Raw genomic sequence first — 26907 nt, 5'->3', positions numbered from 1 at the left:
TGGCATTGGGCCCCGCGGCTGTCCTGGCTCTTTGTAATCATCCAGCATCCCTACTGAATCTGGCATTCCCTGAAGGGCGAGCACTGAGCCAGGATGAGAAGCCAGGGCTGGAAGAGCCATTTAATAATTCCACGCAGATGGTTACTTCAACCAGTTACTGAACTTGAAGCATTATCACCCTAGACTAATGCAAACAGACAGGGTTCTGGGCACGGCTGTGAGGGCTGGTTTTGTCCTCGAGGATTACAGAATTGTATTACTCATGCGTTTTTAGAATCAGAATTCATCCATCTTTCACAGATGAAACAGCATGTGCTCAGTATAGATGACTGGAGAATTCAGAGAATTAAGAAGGAAAAGATTTCAGGGAGGAGTGAAGACGGTGAAACAGCATGGAAGTTTTTGAAATACGCGTCCATGAAATACAGCCGGATCAACACTAAACCATCCTGCACACCTAGAAAACTGATTTCAGGATTAACACGACAATCTGCACAACCCGAACCACAGAACTCAGCAGGTACGCGGCCCAGAGAGGTGAACTGGGGGAGGGAGAAGCCCCTGAGGGCAGGGAGCTGTTATTGCCTGCAGAGAGAGGATGGAGACAGGGGAGAGTTCGGGAAAAGGACCCCCGCCCCCCCCCCCCCCCCCCCACCAAAGCAGCTGGAGAGAAAGTGGAAAAGCAGAAACAGCCACAAGGACTGAACTAAAAGGGAGAAAGGAGAAAGGAGAGGGTTGAAATCCCATTAAGACTCTACAAAGAGGGGAGGGCAGAGTCTGAAACTCCGCAGCTCCTTACCTGGAGGGGCTCCGGTGGGAAGGGCGGATCCCCAGGAGCCGAGTGAAGTCTGGTTATCCTCGGGTCACACGGGGAGAGGCGGTTTCCCTGCTGGGAGGACATCTGGTCGAGGCTATGTGGCTACCCGGTCCCAGCAGACCCCAGAGAACAACCACATTCGCTGGTGGTGAAACAAGGTCGTTAAGGGCGAAGCCTCGGGCCAGATGCTTGTTGTGATTTTCCATGATCCCTGAAACGCCGCTGCTATGCGATCGCGTGAACTTTCTCTGGGGCGGGCTGGCGCCCAGCCACGGTCTCTGGGCTTCGGCAGCAGCAGCGGTCCCGCGAACGTTCCTGGCTGCGGGCCGCCACCGGCCATTGCTCGGGGAGACCCTCCCGCAGAGGATCTGAGCGGGTCCGAGCCGCAGTCCCTCCGAAGGGAGGGGTCGAGAAACACAGCCGCGTCTGAGATAAAACTCAGGAGGGAGGTGGCGTCTGGCAACCTGATGGCTTGGTCACGGACAGCGTAGAAGTGGGAGCAGAGGAAACCGGAGACAAAGGATGGGTGCATGATGGCTGGTCGGGGAGAGCACAGGGTTTTGATACTAGAGACTGGGCAGCTGGGTGACGCCATTTTTACCGCTCCCGCGCATGCGCATACACACCTGCAAGCGCCACAACAATCCCCTCCAGTGAGCTGAGCAGCGCCATCTAGTGGAGAATGAAGTCATTACCCTAAGCCCCGCCCAACTGGGCCAACCTCGCTCTTCAGGAACACAAGTCTCTCCGCCTGCTTAGTTTACAAACTATAAAGTGTTTCATAGTTTGACTTCTAGGGGAAAACGAAGTGATTTCAATCGTATTTCAGTCTGTTCGCTGGTCCATCTATTCAGTTTTCTTTTTTTTTTTCTTTTTCACTTCCTTTTCTTGAATACAGAAAGACAAAAAATTTATTTTTCTTTTTCAATTTTTATTAAAAATGTTTTTCTTTAATTTTTTCTACTATATTTTTTACTTTTTTGTAAATTTTTTGAATTTTATTTTACTTCCATTTCATTTTATTCCATTTCATTGTGTTCATTTTTTCAAATTGTCAAACGTTTTCCTTCCCACCCCCCCCCTCCTTTTTCTCTAATCTATCAAGCTCCTTTAAACAACCAGACCAAAACACACTTAGGATCTAGCATCATCTATTTCATTTGTGTGTGTGTGTGTGGGTGGGTGTTGTTTTTCATTTTAATTTTTTTTACCTTATTAATTTCTTTTCTTCCTTCAAAATGACGAAATGAAGGAATTCATCCCAAAATAAAGAGCAGGAAGAAATGATAGCCAGGGATTTAATCAACACAGATACAAGCAAGATGTATGAACCACAATTTAGAATCACGATAATAAGAATACTAGCTGGGGTTGAAAATAGATTAGAATCCCTTTCTGCAGAGATGAAAGAAGCAAACCTAGCCAGGATGAAATAAATTCTATAACTGAGCTGCAATCTCAAATGGATGCTACAGCGGCAAAGATGAGGCAGAGCGACGAATCAGTGATATAGAGGACAAACTTCTGGGGAATAATGAAGCAGAAAAACAGAGGGAGACTAAGGCAAAAGAGCATGATTTAAGAATTAGAGAAATCAGTGACTCATTAAAAAGGAACAACATCAGAATCATAGGGGTCCCAGAAGAGGAAGAGAGAGGAAAAGGGGTAGAAGGGTTATGTGAACAAGTCACAGCAGAAAACATTCCTAACCTGGGGAAAGACACAGATATCAAAATACAGGAAGCACAGAGGACTCCCATTAGATTCAACAAAAACTGACCATCAACAAGGCATATCATAGTCAAATTCACAAAATACTCAGGCAAGGAAAGACTCATGAAAGCAGCAAGGGAACAAAAGTCCTTAACCTACAAGGGAACAAAGATCAGGTTTACAGCAGACCTAGCCACAGAAAATTGGCAGGACAGAAAGAAGTGTGAGAATATATTCAATGTGCTGAATCAGGTAAATATGCAGCCAAGAATTCTTTATCCAGCAAGGCTGTCATTCAAAATAGAAGGAGAGATCAAAAGTTTCCCAAAGAAACAAAAGTTAAAGGGGCTCGTGACCACTAAATCAGCCCTGCAAGAAATTATGGGGGGGGGGGACTCTCTAAGGGGAGAAAAGATGGGGAAAAAAGACCAAAAGTAACAAAGACTAGGAAGGACCAGAGAACACCACCAGAAACTCCAACTCTACAAGAAACAAAATAGCAATAAATTCATCTCTTTCAGTACTCATTCTAAATGTCAATGGACTAAATGCTCCAATCAAAAGACATAGGGTGGGGCGCCTGGGTGGCGCAGTCGGTTAAGCGTCCGACTTCAGCCAGGTCATGATCTCGCGGTCCGTGAGTTCGAGCCCTGCGTCAGGCTCTGGGCTGATGGCTCGAAGCCTGGAGCCTGTTTCCGATTCTGTGTCTCCCTCTCTCTGCCCCTCCCCCGTTCATGCTCTGTCTCTCTCTGTCCCAAAAATAAATAAACATTGAAAAAAAAATAAAAAAAAAAAAGACATAGGGTAACAGAACGGATAAGAAAATAAGATCTATCTATATGCCGTTTACAAGAGACCCACTTTAGACCTAAAGACACCTTCAGATTGAAAGTAAGGGGATGGAGAACCATCTATCATGCTAATGTTTGACCAAAGAAAGCCAGAGCAGCCACACTTATATCAGACAATCTAGACTTTAAAATACAGACTGTAACAAGAGATGAAGAAGGACGTTATTTCATAATTAAGGGGTTGGTCCACCAAGAAGACCTAACAATTGTAAATATTAATGCTCCAAATGTGAGAGCACCCAAATATACAAATCAGTTAATCACAAACATAAAGAAACTCATTGATAATAATAACATAATGGTAGGGGACTTCAACACCCCACCTACAACAATGGACAGATCATCTAAACAGAAAATCAACAAGGAAACAATGGCTTTGAATGACACACTAGACCAGATGGACTTAACAGATATATTCAGAACATTTCATTCTACAGCAGTGGAATACATATTCTTCTCCAGTGCACATGGAACGTTCTCCAGAATAGATCACATACTGGGACACAAATCAGCCCTCAACAAATACAAAAAGGTCGATATCATACTGTGCATATTTTAGACTCCAACGCTATGAAACTTGAAATCAATCACAAGAAAAAAACTGGAAAGATAACAAATACTTGGAGACGGAAGAACATCCTACCACAGAATGAATGGGCTAACCAAGAAGTTAAAGAGGAAATTAAAAAGTATATGGAAGTCGATGAAAATGGTAACACCACAACCCAAAACCTCTGGGACACAGCAAAGGCGGTCATAAGAGGAAAGTGTATAGCAATCCAGGCCTTCCTAAAGAGGGAAGAAAGGCCTCAGATACACAACCAAACCCTACACCTTAAAGAGCTGGAAAAAGAACAGCAAATGAAACCCAAAACCAGCAGGCGACAGGAAATAATAAAGATTAGAGCAGAAATCAATGCTGTCAAAACCAAAAAACAAAAACAAAAACAAAAAACGGTAGAACAGATCAATGAAAACAGATGCTGGTTCTTTGAAAGAATTAACAAAATTGATAAACCACTAGCTCGATCAAAAAGAAAAAGGAAAGGACCCAAATAAATAAAATCAAGAAGGAAAAAGGAGAGATCACAACCAACACAGCAGAAATACAAACAATAGTAAGACAATATTATAAGCAATTATATGCCAATAAAATGGGCAATCTGGAAGAAATGGACAACTTCCTAGAAACATACACTACCAAAACTGAAACAGGAAGAAATAAAAAATTTGAACAGAAAAGAAATTGAATTAGTTGGGGTGCCTGGGTGGCTCAGTTGGTTGAGTGTCCGACTTTGGTTCAGGTCATGACTCATGGTTCACTGGTTTGAGCCCCACGTTGAGCTCTGTGCTGACAGCTCAGAGCCTGGAGCCTGCTTCGGATTCTGTGTCTCCCTTTCTGTCTGCCCCTCCCCTACTCACGTTCTGTCTCTTTCTCTCAAAAATAAATAAATATTAAAAAAAAAAAAAAGAAATTGAATTAGTAATAAAAAATTCCCAAAAAAACAAGATTCTGGGGCCAGATGGCTTTCCAGGGGAATTATACCAAACATTTAAGGAAGAGTTAATACCTATTCTCTTGAAGCTGTATCAAAAAAGAGAAATGGAAGGAAAACTTCCAAACTCTTTCTATGAAGCCAGCATTACCTTGAGTCCAAATCCAGACAAAGACTCCATGAAAAAGGAGAACTACAGACCAATTTCCGTGATGAACATGGATGCAAAAATCCTCAACAAGATATTAGCCAACCGGATCCAACAATACATGAAAAAAATTATTCACCACAACAAAGTGGGATTTATACCTGGGATGCAGGGCTGGTTTAATATCCACAAAACAATCAATGTGATTTATCACATCAATAAAAGAAAGGACAAGACCCACACGATCTTCTCAATAGATGGAGAGAAAGCATTCGACAAAATACAGCAAGCATCCTTTCTTGATAAAAACTTTTAAGAAAGTAGGTATAGAAGGATTATACCTCAAGATCATAAAAGCCATATACAAAAGACCCAATGCTAATATCATCCTCAATGAGAGCTTTCCCCCTAAGGTAAGGAACAACACAGGGATGTCCACTCTCACCAGTTATTCAACATAGTATTGGAAGTCTTAGCGTCAGCAATCAGACAACACAAAGAAATAAAAGGCATCCAAATCGTCCAGGAAGAGGTCATACTTTCACTCTTCACAGATGACATGCTACTCTCTATGGAAAATCTAAAAGATTCCACCAAAAAACTGCTAGAACGGATGCATGAATTCAGCAAAGTGGAAGGATATAAAATCAATGCACAGAAGTTGGTTGCATTCCTACACACCAAGAATGAAGCAACAGAAAGAGAAATCAAGGAATCGATCCCATTTACAATTGCATCAAAACCCATAAAATACCTAGGAATAAATCTAACCAAAGAGGTGAAAAATCTATACACTGAGAACTATAGAATGCTTATGAAAGAAATTGAAGACACAAAAAAATGGAAAAAGATTCCATGCTCCTGGATAGGAAGAACAAATATTGTTAAAATGTCAATACTACCCAAAGCAATGTACATATTCAATGCAATCCCTATCAAAATAACACCAGCATTCTTCACAGAGCTAGAACAAACAATCCTAAAATTTTATGGAATCAGGAAAGACCCCCGAATAGCCAAAGCAATCTTGGAAAAGAAAAACAAAGCAGGAGGCATCACAACGCCAGACTTCAAGCTGTATTACAAAGCTGTCTTCATCAAAACAGAATGGTACTGGCACAAGAACAGACACTCAGATCAATGGAACAGAATAGAAAACCCAGAAATGGACCCACAAACGTACGGCCGACTCTTCTTTGACAAAAGAAGAAAGAATATTCAATGGAATAAAGACAGTCTCTTCAGCAAATGGAGCTGGTAAAACTGGACAGTGACATGCATATAGATGAACCTGGACCACTTTCTTACACCAGACACAAAAATCAACTCAAAATGGAAGAAAGACCTCAAAGTAAGACAGGAAGCCATCAAAATCCTCGAGGAGAAAGCAGGCAAAAACCTCTTTGATCTTGGCCACAGCAACACCTTACTCAACACGTCTCCCGAGGCAAGGGAAACAAAAGCAGAAATGAACTACTGGGACCTCATCAAAATCAAAACCTTCTGCACAGCAAAGGAAACAATCAGCAAAACTAAAAGGCAACCGATGGAATGGGAGAAGATATTTGCAAACAACATATCAGTTAAAGAGTTAGTATCCAAAATCTATAAAGAAATTGTCAAACTCAACACCCAAAAAATGAATAATCCAGTGAAGAAATGGGCAAAAGACATGAATAGACACTTCTCCAAGGAAGACATCCAGATGGCCAGTCGACACATGAAAAAATGCTCCACATCACTCATCATCCGGGAAGTACAAATCGAAACCACAATGAGATACCACCTCACACCTGTCAGAATGGCTAACATTAACAACTCAGGCAACAACAGATGTTGGGGAGGATGCGGAGAAAGAGGATCTCTTTGGCACTGCTGGTGGGAATGCAAACTGGTGCTACCACTCTGGAAAACAGTGTGGAGGTTTGTCAAAAAATTAAAAATAAAACTACCCTATGACCCAGCAGTTGCACTACTAGATATTTATCCAAAGGATACAGGCATGCTGTTTCCAAGGGGCACATGCACCCCACTGTTTACAGCAGCACTATCAACAATAGCCAAAGTATGGAAAGAGCCCAAATGTCCACCGATGGATGAATGGATAAAGAAGATGTGGTATCTATATACAATGGACTATTACTCGGCAATCAAAAAGAATGAAATCTTGCCATTTGCAACTATGCGGATTGAACTAGAGGGTATTACGCTAAGCGAAATTAGTCAGTCAGAGAAAGACCAATATCATATGACTTCACTAATATGAGGACTTTAAGATACAAAACAGTTGAACATAAGGGAAGGGAAGCAAAAATAATATAAAAACAGGGAGGGGGACAAAAACGTAAGCGACTTTTAAATATGGAGAACAAACTGAGGGTTACTGGAGGGGTTGTGGGAGGGGGGATGGGCTAAATGTGTAAGGGGCACTAAGGAATCTACTCCTGAAATCATCATTGCACTAAATGCTAACTAACTTGGATGTAAATTAAAAAATAAAAAATAAAAATAATTTCAACCTTAAAAAAAAGCTTTTCCCCAACTCTCAACTCTTAGAAATAACCACTATTATTGTGGTTGTAAATACACAATATTAGTATATTAATATATAAAGTATATAAAATGTTTACAAATATACTTGTGTATTTACTCCTAATATTTTTATTTTTTTAGCATTAAAAACATTATTGGTCTTTTCCTGATTATAAAAGTAACACATATACCTCGTAGGAATACTGGAGAATTCAAACAAAACGTTATTTATTATTTTGACCATCAAAGGTAGTCACTCTCAATACTTTGGTATGTGTCATTTTAATGTTATCTTTTATTCTATATGTGTACATATGTGTGTATAGATGTGAACAGATAACAAAATTGGGATCAGATTATTTTTCACTTAATTTCTACTATTATCATTCTATAAAATACTTTATATGATTGAGATCACAGGGTACACCTGACCTTAACCGAAAGATAGAGAACAGCAGCCCATACCGTTCATTACAATGTGCATCCCACTCTTCCTCTAACGTTTTAATTATCATTGTGTTATGATATTTCCCCATGACAGTTCGAATTCTTTTGTAATTTTAAATAAGAATTGATTTAGTCGTTTTCCTTTTGTAGGATGTTAGCCTTTCCCCCACAGTTTACAAAAACTGTAAGAAATACCTTGTGTGTAAGTATTTTTTTAGTATATCAAATATTTCTCAGGGTAGATTCTTAGGAGTTGAATTATTGGATCCAAGATGTCTGGCTGTTTTTTCTTTTCTCCTTCCTCCTCTTCCTCCTCCTCCTCCTCCTTTTAAATTATGACATTCAATTTTAATTTGGTTTAACACAGAAACGTAAAGAGAATAACATGACAAAGATCCCTGAACCGTCTGACCATCTTTTATTTAACAGTTATACACACTTTTATTTACTTGGTTTTTAATACTGAGATATAATTCCTGTATAGTAAAGTAAATATATCTTAAGTGGCTTTCTCAATGATTATCTATATCTCTACACATATATATGTATATCCATCCATACACACACACACACACACACACACACACACACACACATCCCAGTATGTCATTAATCATTTCAATACATTTCTAGCATTCCAACAAGTTCCCCTTCCTAAAAGTAACCACTATTCTAACACTTATCACTATACATAAGTTTTATCTGTTTTTAAACTTCATATGAATGGAATCAGTCAGCATGTACTATTCTGTATCTGGTTTCTTTTGTTTAATCTTATGTCTCTAAAAGTCATTACTTTTTTTTTTCAGTAGTAGTTGTTCTTTTCCATTGCTGTGGCTATAATCACACACAGTATATATGTATACATACATATATTGTATACAATATATACATATTATATATAAGTGTATATATATATATAGATATAATAAGTGTTAGTGAGGACGTGGTGAAATTAGATCCCTTGTACACTGCTGGAGGGAATGTATAATGGTTTAGCCACTGTGGGAAACAGTTTAATTATTTCTCGAAAAGCTGGACGTAGATTGAGCACAATTCCCATATAACCCAGCAATTCCACTCTTCAGCACTTAAAATAGGTACTTGAATAGATATTTGCATGCAAATGTTCATAGCAGCACCATTCACCATAACCAAAAGGTGGAAACAACCCACATGTCCATTAATGTATAAACAAAATGTGGGGTATTTGTACAATGGAAGACTACTCGGCCATTAAAATTAGTGAATTACTGATACATGCTACATGGATGCATCTTGAAAACAGCATGCTAAGCGAAAGAAGACGGACACAGAAAGTCAGAGCATATGATTCCATTCATACGAAATGTCCCGAACAGGTAAATTCACAGAGGAAGAAAGGATTGGTGATTGCCAGGAACTGGAGGGAAGGGAAATATGGGATAACTACTTAATGGGCACGGGGGTCTCCTTAAAAGGTAATGAAATGTCTGGGAACTAGATAGAGGGGGTGATGGTACAACCCTGTGCAAGGACAATACTACTGAATTATTCACTTTAAAATGGTTAACTTTAGCTTACGTGAATTTCACCTCAATAAAAAAAATTAATAGAGTCAAACTTAATAGTTTTCTTGAAGGTTTGTGTTTCAGGGTCTTAATGAACATATCTTTCCACTGCAAGGGAATAAAGACATTCTTCTATATGACTTAATCATTTTAAACATTTTGCTTTTTCTCATTCAGGTGTTTAATTGACCTGGAGTTTGTGTGTATATATGATAGAAAGTACAAGGGCGACATTTTTATTTTAGTTTTCCATTATCTCACTACCACTTAGGAAATGGCCTATCCTTTCTATACTGATTCGGAATACCTCCTCTGTCATAAGACCAGCTTTCCAAACACATGTGGGTCTATTTGGGGGCTCTCGATTTTTGGCATATGCTAGCTATGTTTTTCCTGCCTGTTCATTTTCCTCACCCTTGTCTTGCCTATTCCTAGCGCTTAGATTTATTTTATTTTATTATTGTTATTTTTTTTATTTAAGAAAGAGAGAGTGCACATGAATGGGGGAGGGACAGAGGAGGAAGCTTAGCATAGAGCCTGATGTGGGGCTCAATCCCACAACCCTGGGATCATGACCCAAGCCAAGATCAAGAGTTGAATGCTCTCTGACTAAGCCACACAGGCTCCCCAATGCCCTTGGTTCTTCCATGTAATTTTAGGGTCAGCTTGCCAAGTTGATTTTAAAGTCCTACTCCCTTCTGAGATTTCAAATACAATTGCAACTGAAGAGAATTGCCATCTTCATGAGACTGATTCTTTTGTACCCTTGAACATCACATATCTATCTCTTCACTTTTTTTCTGTTGCTGACTAATGCAACATAAAATTCACTCATTCATTAATTGTCCCGGTTGACACAAAATAATAGTTTTCTCCTTAAAGGTTTGTGGGGTTTTTTTTTGGTATTATGTTATATCTTTAACTTTGATTAATAATGTTCAGAAATATTACTCTTTATGTATGTTTATCTCATTTCCAAAAACTTGGTCTTATTAATTTTAATAGCTTACATGTAGACCTGTTTGCATTTTTAGAGAGGCAATTATAGTATCTGAAGAAGAAACTTTTGTTTCTTGTGTTTCAATTCTAATGATTCATTTCTTTTTCCTGCCTAACTTGGCTGGGATCTCCCAGAGTGGGGGTGGTAAGCATCCTTGCTTTGTTCCTGACCTTAATGATCAGACACAGAGGTTCTACAGTAAGTGTGATGTTTGCTGTTGGCTTTTGATACTTACTCTCTAGAAGGTTAAGGAAATGATCTTCTATTCTTAATTGTAAGGGGAAAAAAAGATAGATATGATTACTAATTTTTCAAATGCTTTTTCTGTATCCATTAAGGTAATCAGTTTTTTCTTTTAATCTGTTAATATGGTATATTATATCAATATATTTTCTGATATTGTGTCATTACTACATCTCGGGAATGTTCATGATGTATTTTGATATTTAGAGGTTTTGTACCTGTGTTTATAGGTGAGCTCACTCTAGAATTCTTTAAAAAAAAATTTTAACATTTATTTATTTTTGAGAGAGAGACAGAGACAGAGACAGAGTGTGATTGGGGGAGGGGCAGAGAGAGACACACACACAGAATCTGAAGCAGGCTCCAGGCTTTGAGCTGTCAGCACTGAGCCCGATATGGAGCTCAAACCTATGGACTGTGAGATCATGACCCAAGGCAAAGTCAGACGTCTAACCAACTGAGCCACCCAGGCACCCCTAGAATTCTTTTACTGTGCCATTTTAATCTAGTTTTGATATCAAGGTCATATATTGTCCTCATTAAATGAGCTCTGAAACAATTTTTATGAAATAAGGACTATCTGTTATTTCATTTAAGTTCACCTACAGAACTGTTTGGGCCCGATGCCTTTTTGGGACTGAGGAGAAAAATAAATTTTTTTATTAAGAATTCAGTTTTTCTAATGACTATTAACTCGTTTTTTATTTCTTACATACATTTTAGTAGTTTGCTACTTAAAGTTATCTATTTTGGGGCACCTGGGTGGCTCAGTCAGTTAAGTGTCGAACTTCAGCTCAGGTCACGATCTCGTGGTTTGTGAGTTCGAGCCCCACGTCGGGCTCTGTGCTGACAGCTCAGAGCCTGGAACCTGCTTCAGATTCTGTGTCTCCCTCTCTCTCTGCCCCTCCCCTGCTCACGCTCTGTCTCTCTCTGTCTCTCAATAATAAATAAACGTTAAAAAAATATATATAAAAAAAGGAAAGTTATCTATTTCAACCAGTTAAAAAAACCTTCCTGTATTTGTATTATGTGTCCTTTTTCATTCCTAATGTTACTCATGGGTGCCTATTCTGGTGAGTCTTGAGAGGTTTGACTTCTTTATCAGTATTCCATTCCCCTCCCCCAACCCGAGGAATTAGCTTTGGTTTTGCAGATCTTCCCTATTGCTTCTTGGTTTTCTATTTCTTTAATTTGTGCTATTATCATTATTATTTTCTTTCTTCTACTTCACAGGTTTTATCTGTTCTTTTTTATTAAAGTCTTTTCAGTTGAACACTTAATCTGCTTTTTAAAAACCATTTTAACCATTTTTAAGTGTGTAAGTCAGTGGTATTAAATTCATTAAATTTTTGTGCAGCCATCACCACCCTCCATCCCTAAAATTCTTTCCATCTTGTAAAACTGCAAATCTATGCCCATTAAACAAGAATTCTCTATTGTTTCCTCCCCAGCCACCATTCTACTTTCTTTCCTCTATGATAGTTGACCGCTGTAAATATGCCATGTGAGTGGAATCACACAGTACCTGTCTTTTTGTGACTGGCTTACTTCACTTAGCATAATGTCCTCAAGGTTCATCCTTCCTTTTTTAGGGCTGAATAGTATTCCACCGTATGCATAGGCCATTCATCCTAACCCACTTAATTTTATTTTATTTTAAGTTTATTTATTTAGAGAGAGGGAGAGAGAGCAAGCAGGGGAGGGGCAGAGAGAGAGGGAGAGAGAAAATCCCAAGCAGGCTCCTTGCTGTCAGCACAGAGCCCAACGTGGGGCTCGAACTCATGAACTGTGAGATCATGACCTGAGCTGAAACCAAGAGTCAGACACTTAACCAACTGAACCACCCAAGGCACCCCTAACCCACTTATTTTTAGTCTTACATTTTTTAATGCATGTTTTTAGGGCTATACATTACTTCTATCAAAACTTACAAGTTTTGATATGTGGTACTCTCATGGTTGTTCAGCTCTAAATATTTCATGATTCTCATTGTTATTTCCATTTTCTCTCATGGGCTATTTAGAAGTTCGTTATTGATAGTAACTTTTTAAGGACACTTACTACAGGTGGCCAAATCATTTTCTTAAACATCTGGGCCATTTTGTAGCAACATGGATGGAACTGGAGAGTGTGATGCTAAGTGAAATAAGCCATACAGAGAAAGACAGATACCATATGGTTTCACTCTTATGTGGATCCTGAGAAACTTAACAGAAACCCATGGGGGAGGGGAAGGAAAAAAAAAAAGGAGGTTAGAGTGGGAGAGAGCCAAAGCATAAGAGACTCTTAAAAACTGAGAACAAACTGAGGGTTGATGGGGGGTGGGAGGGAGGGGAGGGTGGGTGATGGGTATTGAGGAGGGCACCTTTTGGGATGACCACTGGGTGTTGTATGGAGACCAATTTGACAATAAATTTCATATATTGAAAAACAAAACAAAAAAAACCCCCAAAAAACAAACAAACAAAAAAAACCAAACCAAACAAACAAACAAACAAACAAACAAACAAACAAAAAACATCTGGGCCATTCTACACTTCCACAAACCATGGGGATACTAAAAGTTGCCCCATATGACATCTTAAAAGCAACACCAAACAACAAATACCTTATATCCTATAGCGCCTTTTCCAACTCCTACCATACAAAAAACAAAAAACAACAACAACAAAAAAAAACCCATATCAATCTAAGGAGCCAGTATAATAAAGAAACTGAGTCTGGATTCAATTGCTGACCAGGTTACTTGGTAAGTGTGGGACTTGGGGCAAATAATCTTTTTGCAACTCAGTTTCATCCTCTGTAAAACAAGGCCAACAAGATAGCATCTTTTTTCACACAGTTGTTAGGAAGTCTTTACCACCTAGCCATCGTTCAATAACTGTTATTAATTTTTATCAATCTAGCTGGTCATTTTACTTTGTACTTTTAATACTGCCATGCTTTGCTAGTAAGATACCCCCCCCCCCGAGTTTCTGGAAAGTAAAGACCCCTGTTCCAAACAGCTTTGTTATAACTGTGTCCAAAATACGTTCGTGCCTCTCTCAAGTTCATGGAAACACATACCGTGTCCACACAGGCACCCTCATAACAAGACTGTTCCATTTCATATTCAAGTTATCCATGCAGAAGCGAATCACAAGAGATTCTCACAAAAATGCGCTCAGGTCCACGCTCAGGATTCTGCACACTCCCCACAAAGATGGATCCATCGCCCACAGCTAGAGACGCGCTCACAAATCCCACTCAAAATCCAGCAGCCCGACGACAGATCACAAGCTGTGCACGGTGCCCAGGCCAGGCATCACCACCGGCTCCAGCTTGGGCAGCGGCCTTGTTTTTACTTCCTTTGAGTTGGTTCTATTTTAGTTGTTGTTTGTGTTGTTCTTCTTAGAGTTATCATCTGCCCCCTTTTCTCCCTACCCAGCCCCCAAGCCCCCTCCCACCCCCATTGCGCATGCGTCCTGCATCCCTCCGCCTTCTGGGTACCAGTCCGCGCTCCCCGGCCCTGGCGGCGGAAGAGATGGAGCAGCGTCACGAGCGCCCGGCCCCTTAAAACGCTGCTGGCTGGAGCCGCCTCCCTCCCTGCAGCCCGCGGCGGGGATGGAGTAAAGGGGGACCCGTCGACCTGCCCGCGGGGATCAGCGATGGAGTTAAAGCAATCTTTGTCCACCCATCTGGAAACCGAGAAGCCTCTGAGGCGCTATGGGGCGGTGGAGCAGACGGCGTGGACCGCGGAGGGACTGGGGAGAAGTGAGTACTCGGCTGGAAGGGGGGCACAGTTGGGGAGCCGTGCGCCGGCGCTGGGGGTCGCGGGAGCGCGGGGAGGGCAGGGAGCGGACCAAGGGGAGCGCCCCCGCAGCGGGGCTTTCGGCGCGGGGGGCGGGGGGCGGTGGGATGCGCAGCGCGGCGCAGCGACGCGCTCTCCCGCGAACAAAAGGGGGACCCTCCGGCTGGGGCTTCACCGGGAGGCTCGGGAAATCGCGAGGCAGCAAGCCGGGAGCCTGGGGTGGACTCGGTAGTCCCGGATCCGTTAGCTCGCAGCTGGTCTTGGAAAGTAGGGTCTTATCCGCAGCCGAGAGAGGAGAGTCTGTTCCCCGCCCAGGATGCGCCAGGACGCTGGTAGCCGTTGGACCAACCTGGAAAGCGCCCACGTCCCTGGAGAGGGGGGAGTGTCCGCTGGGTTTCTGCCGTGTTTCTCCTCCCCGGCGCGAGGTTCAGGGCACAGCTGAAATTCCCAGCGTTTATTCCCCCGCCTTGTCCTGGGTCGCGGATGGGAGGGAAAGGGTTAGGGGAAGGTTAACCCTGTGCACACCCTTCCCCTTTCCCCCTTGACTCATTCAGTCTTTGGTGTGGGTACAATCCTAGAAGGCGCTTCTGAAACGGGCCGATATTATTTGCTGAGTCTCCCCACGGTGTTTTGGTGTCAACAACGTCTACAAACAAGCGAAGGGTGTTTTGTTTTTAATTAATAGGACGTAGTGGTTGAAACTCCTGCGTTCAAAGTATACAGGCAGCCGCAAGGGCTCCAGGGTCACCAGCCCTCCCTGCAAACCCGGGGCTCTTCCCGGTGCCCCTGCCCTTGCCTTGCTTGCCCAGCATGGTGCCTCCTGCCGGGCAGGGAAGGGCTTCTCACCCTTCTCAAGGACCCTCAGCTTCCTGCTTTGGCTCTGGGTAACCATGCTCAGCTGTGTTGGACCAAAGTATTGTGAATGTGCTTTTTTTTTTTTTTTTTTTTTTTTTGACCGGGTAGAAGATCGTGTGTGTGTGTGTGTGTGTGTGTGTGTGTGTGTGTGTGTGCGCGCGCGCGCGCGCCCTTTCTCCATACCTGTCATTACAAATTCAGAAAATCTTCCTAGAATGGCTCAACTGTATTCCGGTTCTCAAGGGTTCAAATTGAAATCACAGTCAAATGTCTTGCTGCACCTGGAACCCATAGTGTCCCAACCTCTTTCCTTTTCTTGCTCCTTTTAAAATCTGGGTCCTTCCTCCTGTTTTGGGCTTTGAAAACCCTTTGGCTTTGGTGCTTTGGCATGACACCAAGGCTGAGGGTCTCTGCCTCCTACAAGCTCAGGATAATTCCCACAATGGCTGCCTTTTATTGATAGATTGCCATGCAAGAACTTTAAAGGCACCGTCTCATTCAATCCCCCAACAGCCTCCTGAGGTGACTATTATAACTTCCCTTCCATAGACGGAAAAACTGGGGCTTGCGAGGTGCTGTGACATTTAGACTTCAGAGCCAGGATCTGAACCCAGCTTTGTCAGACCCCAGAGCCCCTTTCTGCTTTTCACATGAGGGTTTATTGCTTTCCCAGTTTCGGGAAGATTTCTACATCTGTTGAGAGAGTCCCAGAACATATACGGTGATTTTACGAATATGTGGCCACCCTGTTGGTCTCTGGAGCTCTCAGTGGCCTTGAAAGAATGCTGGGTCCTTGCAGAGTAGAAGCTGTATTCAAATAAGCCCTGTGTTTGAATGCTGGCTTTGCCCCTGCTTGGCTATGTGAGTTTAGGCAGCCTTACTAAGCCTTACTCTGCCTCTGTTCTCTGCAATGGAGATGATAATAATACCTACTTTATAGCTGAACTGTGAATACTCAAGAAGATGTATGTAGAGCTCAAGGTAAGTGCTCAATACATGTTGGTTCCTCCGATTATTTTATTACTGCATCTGTAGAAAGCTCCTGCTTTCATTCTTTGCAAGGAACTCCACACAGCTGCACTCTGAACTCAAACTGCCGTGTCAGTCAGTTGCCTAATAATTCTCTTACAGCTTTTTATTTTCTCACTGTTTTACTGGGACAGTTTTCAAATGTACAGGAAAATTGCACTGAATCCCCAATTGATAGCATGTTAGCTCCTGAAATTTTTATCCTTCTGAATCTTAGGCTGCAAACTGTTAACAGCTGGGCAGAAAGGCTTTCTCATCTCCTGTGTTCCAAACCATCAAAGACTCTGACTTTTGCTTCCTATTCACATACAAACCACAGTATCTCATCTCCTTTTCCCTGGATCCCCAAATCTGCTTCCTCCTGCCCTACCTATCCAAACTTGAAATCTTCTTAAGACACTGATCCAGGGTCCCCATTTTGATTCTTAAATCTGGGATCGTTACCTTTAAAGAGTTTTGATCTCTGAACTCTTGTCTGTACCCTGGCCTTTTTTGATCCAAGTAGCTTTTTTTTTTTTTAACTCCCTCTCAACTTCCCTGGGATCTATGGATTCATAACTATAACATCTGCGACCTCCATTTATTTATTAATGAAGTGTGAAAATTAGTGCTATTGATTCTGTGGAATAAATATTGCCAAGCCAACGTAAGTTGTAATGCATGAAATGCTGGTGGGGAAACAAGGGCCCATTAAAAAGAAGCTAAGCTTGGGACACTTGGGTGGCTCAGTCGGTTAAGCGTCCGACTCCCACTCAGGTCATGATCTTGCAGTTTGTGAGTTCGAGCGCCGCACTGGGCCCTGTGCTGACAGCTCAGAGCCTGGAGCCTGCTTTGGATTCTATGTCTCCCTCTTTCTGTCTCAGCCCCTCCCCCGCTTGCACTCTGTCTCTCTCTCTCTCAAAAATAAATAAACATTAAAAAATAAAAAGGAGCTGAGCTTGGGGCACCTGGCTGGCTCAGTTGGTAGAGCATGCGACTCTCCATCTTGGGGTTATGAGTTCAAGCCCTGCGTTGGAAAAAGGAAGAAAGGATTGCAGAACCTGCCATTTTCAGTGTAGGTGGTATTAACTGCTATCTTTAACTTGTTTAATAATGTTTATTTATTTATTTTGAGACACAGAGAGAGTACGAGCAGGGGAGGGGCAGAGAGAGGGAGAGAGAGAGTTCCAAGCAGGCTCCACGCTCAGCCCACAGCCCGATGTGGGGCTCAGTCTCACGAACCAGGAGATCATGACCTGACCCGAAATCAAGAGTAGGAGGCTTAACCGACTGAGCTACCCAGGCACCCTATTTTAATTATTGTTTTCAGGTGGAAGATGTGTATAGTTTAGTAGCGAAGAATGAGAGTTTTGAAATCAGCCTAATGGCTCCAAACCAGCTCTAACACTTTGTTGCTTTGACACGCTGGGAAATTGTTGAACCTCTCTGTGTGTCAGTTACCTCGTCTGTAAAATGGGGATATGTTGGTTCGAGATCTTGAGAGCTTCCCCGGGTGAAATTTGAAACTGGCCCCCCATACACGGAGACACAAGAAAGGGACCGTTCTTGATGGGTAGGTGGCAGGTGTAATAAACAAGAAAATGTGTCGGTGGCTGCAAGAGGAGTAGACCTCTGTACCTGCTTGCCAAAATATTAAAAGTTTTTATGGAGGCCAGAACAGGGTTCAGTCACGTATACTTCCAGATGGTCTCCGTAGCTGTGTCCTTGGAGTGGCTCCGGCTGGGGGAATACTTGTACATTTCAAGGACAAGGGAGGGGGGTGAGGAGTCTCCACTTGCTCCCGGGGCGGCTCTTGGGTCAAATGGCGGTCATGTCCTCTCCATAACCTCCCCCAACAGGATAATAATTATAATGACCACTTGGGGCTGTCGGGAGGATTAAACGAGATAGTGTATATAATGCATTTAGCACAGAGCCTGGCACCCTGTAAGCGCTCAGTCAGTGCTGAATGGTCGTCATAACAGGACATGAGCGGATGGCGCCCGATAGCATTGGAGAAATTTATTCCAAGCTTACCAGTCAGTTCTTTCTTGGGTCCGTTGCTTTGTCAATTGCAGACAGTTGTGTATCTACCAGCTTCCTCCTCATGGGAATGCAGGAGGGAATGACTTTCGAACCCTCGAAAACCACCTGGCGTTTTTTCCTTTGAGAAGGATTCCAAGCAATTGCTCCCATCCACCTTAGACAGCATTTTTCCATTAGCAGTGAGGTATTGTTTTCTTTGTGTGTTTTTTTTTTCTTTTTACTCAGTTGGAAAATGGATAGTGACATTTCAGTGTGGTTAGATGTATAAAAATATTGCTTTCCACCAACTGTAATTAATTGAGGGAGACACAAAGACAAGGTGACTTTTGAAAAAGCATGGAGCTTTTTTAAAAAGCACAGTCGGCTGTGGTTGTAGCCATTTCTTGATAGATTTGAATGTACCATAAAGGGTGATGGAGATTTTGGACAGGGGAAATGTGGGGTTGGGGGGGAGGGTGGCACAGGATGGGAGGCAATGCCCTGAGAGGTAACAGCATTGCCAGAAGCACAGAGGTAGAAATAAAAGTGCTGAGGGTAGAGGATTGGAATAAAGTGGGAAAGTCAATCACCAGAGGAGGTGACGATTGTTTAATAAAAGTCTTGCTAGTCTGGCTAGCAAGCAGATCGTTACACTGGCCAATGTCTCTGGTTTCATAAACAGTGTGGCGACTGAAATAATATGGATTGCCAGCAATCCACATAACCAACTTTTGGGAACGGTTTTGTGTTCCTTTCATCTGTCTGATTAAATATGCTAATTTCATTATCTCCATTTTATTTTGTTCTGGCATTATTTCTAATTACAGAATAGTATGTGCACTTTATAAAAAATTCAACTTCATCTGAGATATAAAAGTGAAAAATGACTGTAATCTGCTCCCTACCCCCCCCCCAACCATTTATTCATTCAATAAATAGGTATTGAGTGTTTTGTGAGTGCCAGGAGGTGTTCTAGGGGCTATGGATACAGCGTCGAACAAGACAGACAAGGTTCCTGACCACAGGGAGCTTCTATTCAGGGAAGTGAAGGAGTCAGATAATACCTAGGCAAACAAATATTGTAGTTCAAATGGTAAGTGTCACGCAAATTAATAGGGGAGGGATTTTTCCATCTCATGGTCAAGAAATGCTTCTCTATGAAAGAGATATATTTGTAAATGTCATTGATCAAATGCAAAGGACCTTCCTACGTTAGAGGAAGAGACAGACTAGAGGAAGAGACAGACGGCCAGGAAGGCTGGCACTCAGAGCGTCAGGGAAGAGAATGGAGATGGATCAGAGAGGAGCCACACTGGGTAGTTAGTGTCTTGTAGATTGTGGTTACAAAAAAAAAAAAAAGTACAGATTTTATTCCCATTGCAGGAGAACTGGGGCAGAGTGTTAAGCAGGAAGCTAACATGAGCTGGGTTTTGATTTTCGATGGTCACATCAGCTCCTGGGTGGAGAATAAGATGACAGGGGGCAGGTGAGGGGCGTCAATGCAGTTGTCCTTTGCTGTAGTCCTGAGTCTTTCCTAATCAATCCCATGTATCAGTGGTAGGAATTTCCTTGAGTGTGAAAGGTATGACAAGGGGTAGGGGCAGCTTGGGATGTCTTCCGGGGGGCCACGCTCCCGGTTAAGGTTGAGGAGATGCGACAGTCTCTGGGATTTGCTGGATGGGCAGTGGACTGTGTAACTTGCCGTGGGAACTGTTGCCAGGAACGCGGGAGATTAGGAACGTCCTAGTATCTAGTGTGTGCTTAGAACAAATCTAGTTATTTGTTTCTTGTTTGTTCATACCATTGTTTCATTTTTGCATTTCCTTCTTAGGTGTTAACTGAGGGAAAAACTATTTGTGCCTGTTCTTGGTCTGATTCGTTATTAAAGACTTATTAATAATAATAGTAGTTAATGAGTTCTAGCTGTCAATTTGGGCTTATTCGATTCTTGCAATAACTCTATTAAGTCAGCCGGATTCTTTTTTTTTTTAATTTTTTTAAGTGTTTACTTATTTTTTACACACACACACACACACACACACACACACACACACACAGTGTGAGTGGGGGAGGGGCAGAGAGAGCGGGAGATACAATCCGAAGCAGGCTCTAGACTCCGAGCTGTCAGCACAGTGCCCAACGCAGGGCTCGAACCCACAAACCGTGAGATCATGACCTGAGCCGAAGTCGGAGGCTTAACCCACTGAGCCATCCAGGCGCCCAGTCAGCTGGATTCTTATTCCCCTTTTACAGATGGGGACATCAAGGCTTCGGGAGGTTAAGAAACTTGGCAAAGGTCACAAAGCTGGTACGTGGCTGGGCTGGAGCCTGATTCGAGCCCTCCGTGACTGTAAATGGCCCTCGCCAGTGTCTGTTATCCCTAGCACGGTATTAGATGCCCCCACCCTTAAGAAGCTTACAGATTTGGGGAGTGTGGAGACACAGATGTAAGGAACAGCATGATTTGTAATGCCAGTAAAACGAAACAAACGCTCCGAAGGGACAGCGGGGAAACAAGAGGAAGAAGAGGTCAGCTCTTCCTGGGGGACCCCAGAGCGACAGCAAGGGGTGCTAGCCCTGGGCCTGAAGGCTAAGCAGGGTTTCCGTTGGTGACAAGAGGAGAGAAGGGCATTTCGGGTGAGCTCCTGGCCCCAGGCAGGGAGGTGGAAATCCCAAGGGGCAGGTTCCATGAACTTGGGACCCTCCCTCCCCCCACCTTTTTCTTTCCCCCTGGCTTCTTGCGTCCTAGGGTTCAGGGTCTGCCTGGTTCACTGATGTGAATTATCTGCTACCTGGATGAGCCTGCGGGTTAGAGACCAGCACAGGCAGAGGCTCTTTGGACTAGCCACTCAGGTCAGCACTCCCAAAGCCCCCAGGGGTGCTGACCATGCGGTGCCTTCACTCCTTCACTGGTCACTTCCTCGCAGGCTTGAGCCCCTACTGTGTGCTACCTTCAGAGGTACAGAGAGGACAAAGACCCAGACCCCACGCTTATTTTTTTTTTAATTTTATTTTTCTTAATTTACATCCAAATTAGTTGGCATATACAGACCCCACCCTTAAAGAGCTCTCTGGCTGCCTGTGTTCCGGGCTTCCCTCTGCTACTTCTTGCCTTGTGATCTTCGACACGTCGCCTACCTTCCCTAGACCTTAGCTTCCCCCTCTGACAAATGGAAGTGTACTTAATACCGCTCATCTGTACGCTTTGAAATGGCTAAGATGGCATATTTTATATGTGTTTTGCCCCAACAAAAATTGTGTTATTAAATTGGTTTTAAAAAGCAAAATTAAAAGAGGTATATTTAATATACAGGTATATTCATATAACAGCACAAAACATACACTAAGTTTAAGTGGTAGCACTGAGGGATGGTTCTGGGGTCTCAGAGTAAAAGTAGTTCTTTTTTTTTCTTTTTATAAATTAAAAAAAATGTTTATTTATTTTTGCGAGAGCGAGAGAGCGGGGGAGGGGCAGAAAGAGAGGGAGACAGAGGATCCAAAATGGGCTGTGCATTGACAGCAGAGAGCCTGACGCGGGGCTCGAACCCACGAACCGTGAGATCACGACCTGAGCCGAAGTCGGACGCCCAACCGACTGAGCCACCCAGGTGCCCCAATAATGGGTTTTGAAGTAGCCTGAAAAGATGAACAGTATCTCATCATTGATTCAGAGGAACAGCATTCTAGGCCGAGGGAACAGCCCCTGTGAAGAGACACAGACATGAGACAGCACCTGTGACCTAGGAACTGTATTAGTAAAGCTTGCTAGGCTCTGAACGCCTGAGGGAGACCAGAGCAGAGCAGGAAGTGAGTGCCCTCGGCAGCCCAGGGGTAAGTCCATAGAAGGCTCGATGTAGAAGGCTCAACTCCCCATTGAGACAAAACTTTCCCACAGGGTCCAAATGGGGCGGCTAAGGACCAGACTCCTAGAATAAGTTTGTTTGAATGAATTAGAGTCAGACTTGCTAAAAATTATTTTTTAATTACAATGCCTCTATATACAGGGACCATTAAAGGAGAAAAGAAAGAATTTTTCTAAGGGAAGTAGAAGGGAATGATTGTAACAAATACCATGCCCTGGGCACTTCCTGGGTGCTGGCTGTATGAAACACCCCAGGATGTGAGGTACATGGAGATATTTTTGGCTTTTTACAGATGAGGAAACCGAGGCTCAGAGAGGTTAAGTGACTCGCCCAGTGTCACTCTGCTAATGGGTGTCAGAGCTGGAACTTGAACCCAAGCATGGTGTCTCGGTCCTACTGCCTTCCGTATCTCCTAGGATTGGTTGGGGCTGCCATTAATTCAGGCAGATAAGGTCCATTAGTGTTTCTAGTACGTCTTCATGTTTCTTAGTATTGATTCTGTTCTCTGGCTGATTAATTTACTTTTCCATTACAAACTTGTCCCTTGGACACTCGAGGACTACATCTCACTACTTCCCAGGGCATTCAGGGTGAAAGGGGAGCGAATGTGGTGACTACAGAATGCATTCCCGGAAATTCAGCAGGAAGAGCGTTTCTGTGGTGAGGAAGAAGTGTAGCTTTTCCCAGACAAAGGCCTCCTTTGGGTGATCCGGAAAAACCTGGACACTTTAGGGGCAGAGGAGTGTGCTGTTTGGGAGTGGAGGCTGCCTCCATTTGAGTCCTGGCTTTAGGCCTCCTTAGCTGTGTGACCCTGGGCTGCTTACTTAACCTCTCTGAAGTTCAATCTTGTCATCTATTTAATGGAGATCATAACAGGACCTGCCTCATAGGGTAATGGAGAAGATCCAAAGAGAAAATATGTGAAAACCCTTGGCACAGAGCACACGGTAAATGGAGAGATGGTGTTGACAGAACAGGACATAAAGTGAGCCATGACTGGGTATATTTAGACAACCGGGGAGAAAGAGGGAAGTCACAGTGGGTGGACCAGCCTTGGAAAAGAATGGGGGCGACAAAGCGTGTGGCGGCTGCTGGAGGCATGCGCGACCTTGGCTGAGTCAGAGGAGTCATGAGGTGTGAGGTTGGTTGAGCAGGGTCACTAGACGTGGCCAGATGAAACATGACAGGTGTCTGAAGCAGGGCAAGGGATAGAGGTAAAGAAAGTAGCAGTTTAGGAAGACTTGTCTGGCAGTGGTTGTACCATGGCAGGGCAAGGACCGCGGGGGTAAGAAGACCAACCAGGAGGGTTCTGGAATCATGTGATCATGAGGTCACACGAGCTGGGATGTAAAGCAGTGGCAGTGGGTGCGGAGGAAGGGGCCAGGCAGATATCCTGAAGGGAGGAGACAGCAGCAGTTGATTACAGAGGGGGACGAGGAGGGGGGCGTGGTCTTGTAAGGGCAGGCCATGTGACAAGCAGGGAACAGCAGTATGGTTAGCCTGGGGTCGTAGGAATTAAATATATTGTAATCAGTCCTGCCCATTCTCACTTGGAGTAGGGCTTCAAGAGGTCCGGGGATTGTAGGTATGGGGAGAATAGTGACCCCTGATGTTTGTACAGCACTTTCTAATCTATATTTTTCCTGTTTTTTTTTTTTTCATTTACTCTTTACAAGAAACAGCCAAGAGCTGGAACGGTCCTGCTCCTTTGGGTGTGGGTAAACAGGCGAAGGACTCACCCCAGGGAAGGGTTCAGCCAGGAGAGACTGAACAAGGACCGAACAGTCCAGGCTGTTTGCACTAGAGCAGGGTTTCTAGGGGCGTTTGTATTTGAATGAACAACGAATGACTGCATTACAAATGGTAAGAAGTATGTCTAGATTCCATAACATCCAACCTGGAAAATGTGTGACGCTAATTATTCTGTTCATTTGAAATTCCCAAAGAGGGAGATCTTTCATTCACCCCTTTGTCCATCTATCCATTGATTCCCTCATCCGTTCAGTACGTACTTTTGGCCTCTTTGTATGCCAATTATTGTGCTAAGCTCTTGAGAATATGGTAGCGCTTTGAGTAAGATGTGTACGGCCCCTGCCTCTAAAAGGAATTTAAGGTCTACTAGCAAAAATGCAGCTACCATATGATCCAGCAACCCCACTTCTGGGTATAGACCCGAAGGGAACGAAGACAGGATGTTGAGTAGATATCAGCCCCGCCATGTTCATTGCAGCATTATTCACAATAGCCAAGATATGGAGACAACCTACAGGTCCACCAATGGATGAATGGATAAAGAAGATGTGATATATATATATATATATATATATATATATATATAGAGAGAGAGAGAGAGAGAGAGAGAGAGAGAGAGAGCGAGCGCAATGTTATTTAACCAGGAGAAAGGAAGAAATCCTGCCATTTTCCATTTGTGACAACATGATGGTCCTTGAGGGCATGGTGATAAGTAAAAGAAATCAGACGATGTTGCATGATATCACTTATATGTGGAATCTAAAAAAAAAAAAAAAAAGAAAAAGAATAAAAAGTCAAGCTCATAGAAACGTTCCTATGAGACCAGGGACGTGGTTGCTCAGGGGCTGGAGGATGATAGAAATAGATGTTAGTAGAAAGGGTACAAACTAGCGAGTTATAAGATGAGCAAGTTCTGAGGATCTGATGTAAAATGTGGTGACTACAGCTGATAATACTGTATCCTATCATTGAACATTTCTAAGAGAGGAGAACTAACGTTTTCTCACACATACACACAAGATAAATAGTGAGGCGATGGATGTGTTAATTATAGGTAGTAGGAGTCCTTCCACAAGGTATCCCTGTAACAAATCGTCACGATGTATACTTTAAAGATCTTACAGGGGCGCCTGGGTGGCTCAGTCTGTTGAGCATCCGACGTCAACTCAGGTCATGATCTCACAGCTTGTGGGTTCGAGCCCTGTGTCGGGCTCGGCGCTGATAACTCAGCGTGGAGCCTGCTTCAGATTGTGTCTCTCTCTCTGCCCCTCCTCTGTTCGCGCTCTGTCTCTCTCAAACATAAATAAGCCTAAAACAAAATTTAAAGATCTCACAATGTTATCGGTCAATTATACCGCAACCAAGCTGAAAAAAGGGGGTCTACTGGGAGCAGTCCCTGTGACCCGTGATGCCAAACCAAAGGACCAAGAGATAATGTCCTTTAAGCCCTTCAGAAACAGGAGTCAGCTCAATGTGCTGACCCAATGCCCTCTGAGCTAAATGTTGCCCAGAAATGAATTAAGTTGTTCTGCTATATGCGTATTTTTGAAAGCCCTTGAGAAGACGACTCCTAATAGGGTCAAACCACATTTTCTGGGCAAATCCGAGTGCAGTGCGATGATTCTGTCTCCGAGAACAACGACCACAGAAACCCTGGGTGTCATATTTGCTGCTCGGTGCCGAACACCTGGCATCTGCCAAATTGGCCAGCACCGAGAAGCCTCTCATTCAATCAATAGTTGCCGAACGAGGTGGCTGTTAATCCACAAAGACCGAGGTGCAAATGATTTAATCGTGTTTTGTAAACCTTCGAAGTCGTCAGACTAAAGAGTCAAGTGAGCTGGAGTCTTGGTCTGAATTGCCTGTCTGTCTCTCGGTTGAGACCATTTGTTCCTGATACTGCAGTTAGATTAGCCGTGCTTTCCCGCTTTGAGGGAAAGAGGCAAGAATTTCGGATCGGATACAAAATAGCAGGAGTAGGTAAGGTTACTGTGAACTGGAGGTACGCGGACAAGGCCACGATGGGTGCAGGCTTGCTAGGTACTTTATACTTAAGCCATGTCTCCTTGACTGTTAGGATCCACAGAGGTGGGGGCACACTATTCATAGTCCCTCACGCCTTTCCGGAACAACAGAAACATGGCCACGTTAATTTCATGCAGAGAACAGAGCCGTCTTAGACGCTGCTGGTAGAACTGTTGCGTGTTCCAGCCTTTCCGGATATTAAACTTTAAAAGGCTCCTATGCTTTGACCTAGCGGTCTAGTCCTAGACTCCTGGGACTCCATCCAACAGAAATAAAAACACCAGCATACAAAGACATATGTGCAAAAAAAAATAAAAATAAAAAATAAAAAATAAAAAAATGACACTGGACACAAAAACGAAGCCCATCACTAGAAGGGCAGTTGCATGAATTATTGTTCATCCAGTGTGGAATGTGCTGGAGCCTTTCAAAAAGACAAAAAGTAGAACAAGAATTGTTGTCTTCAGGGGTAGGTTGAGGGAGGAAAACGCGATCCAGGAAGATGTCTGTGAGCGGATCTAATTTTGGGAAAACAAAATTCTGTTTCCATCTCTGTCTCTCTAGCACATAGAATACGTAGCATCCCCGTGTGTGTGCGTGCGATCTTATTAGTAGGAGAACAACGTGGGAGGATGGAGAGTAAGTTGCTGCCATAGGCCACCTGGGCGAAGGGATTGGGGACAGGGCTGATGTGAGGGAAGGATGAGGAGGTGACAGTGGACAGCTGAGGAACAAAGAAAAAAAATTCTTCACTCGAAAAAAGTCCTCCGATAATATTATCGTACTTAGATA

The 26907-nt window shown here is 43.2% G+C and overlaps 1 protein-coding gene across 1 annotated transcript in view; it reads left to right on the top strand.

Moving 5' to 3' along the window:
- Positions 1–14282: 14282 nt before the first annotated feature.
- Positions 14283–26907, top strand: part of BMERB1 (bMERB domain containing 1) — a 120306-nt gene continuing 107681 nt past the window's right edge. Inside the window, exon 1 of the mRNA XM_003998842.6 lies at positions 14283–14550. Coding sequence (XP_003998891.1) covers positions 14445–14550 — 106 coding nt within the window. The 5' untranslated portion in view covers positions 14283–14444. The remainder of the gene's footprint in view (positions 14551–26907) is intronic.

The sequence above is a fragment of the Felis catus genome, chromosome E3 (genome assembly GCF_018350175.1).
Source record: "Felis catus isolate Fca126 chromosome E3, F.catus_Fca126_mat1.0, whole genome shotgun sequence".
Lineage (NCBI taxonomy): Eukaryota > Metazoa > Chordata > Mammalia > Carnivora > Felidae > Felis > Felis catus.
The sequence above is the reverse complement of the archived record's forward strand: the minus strand, read 5'-3'. Positions and strand labels throughout refer to the sequence as shown.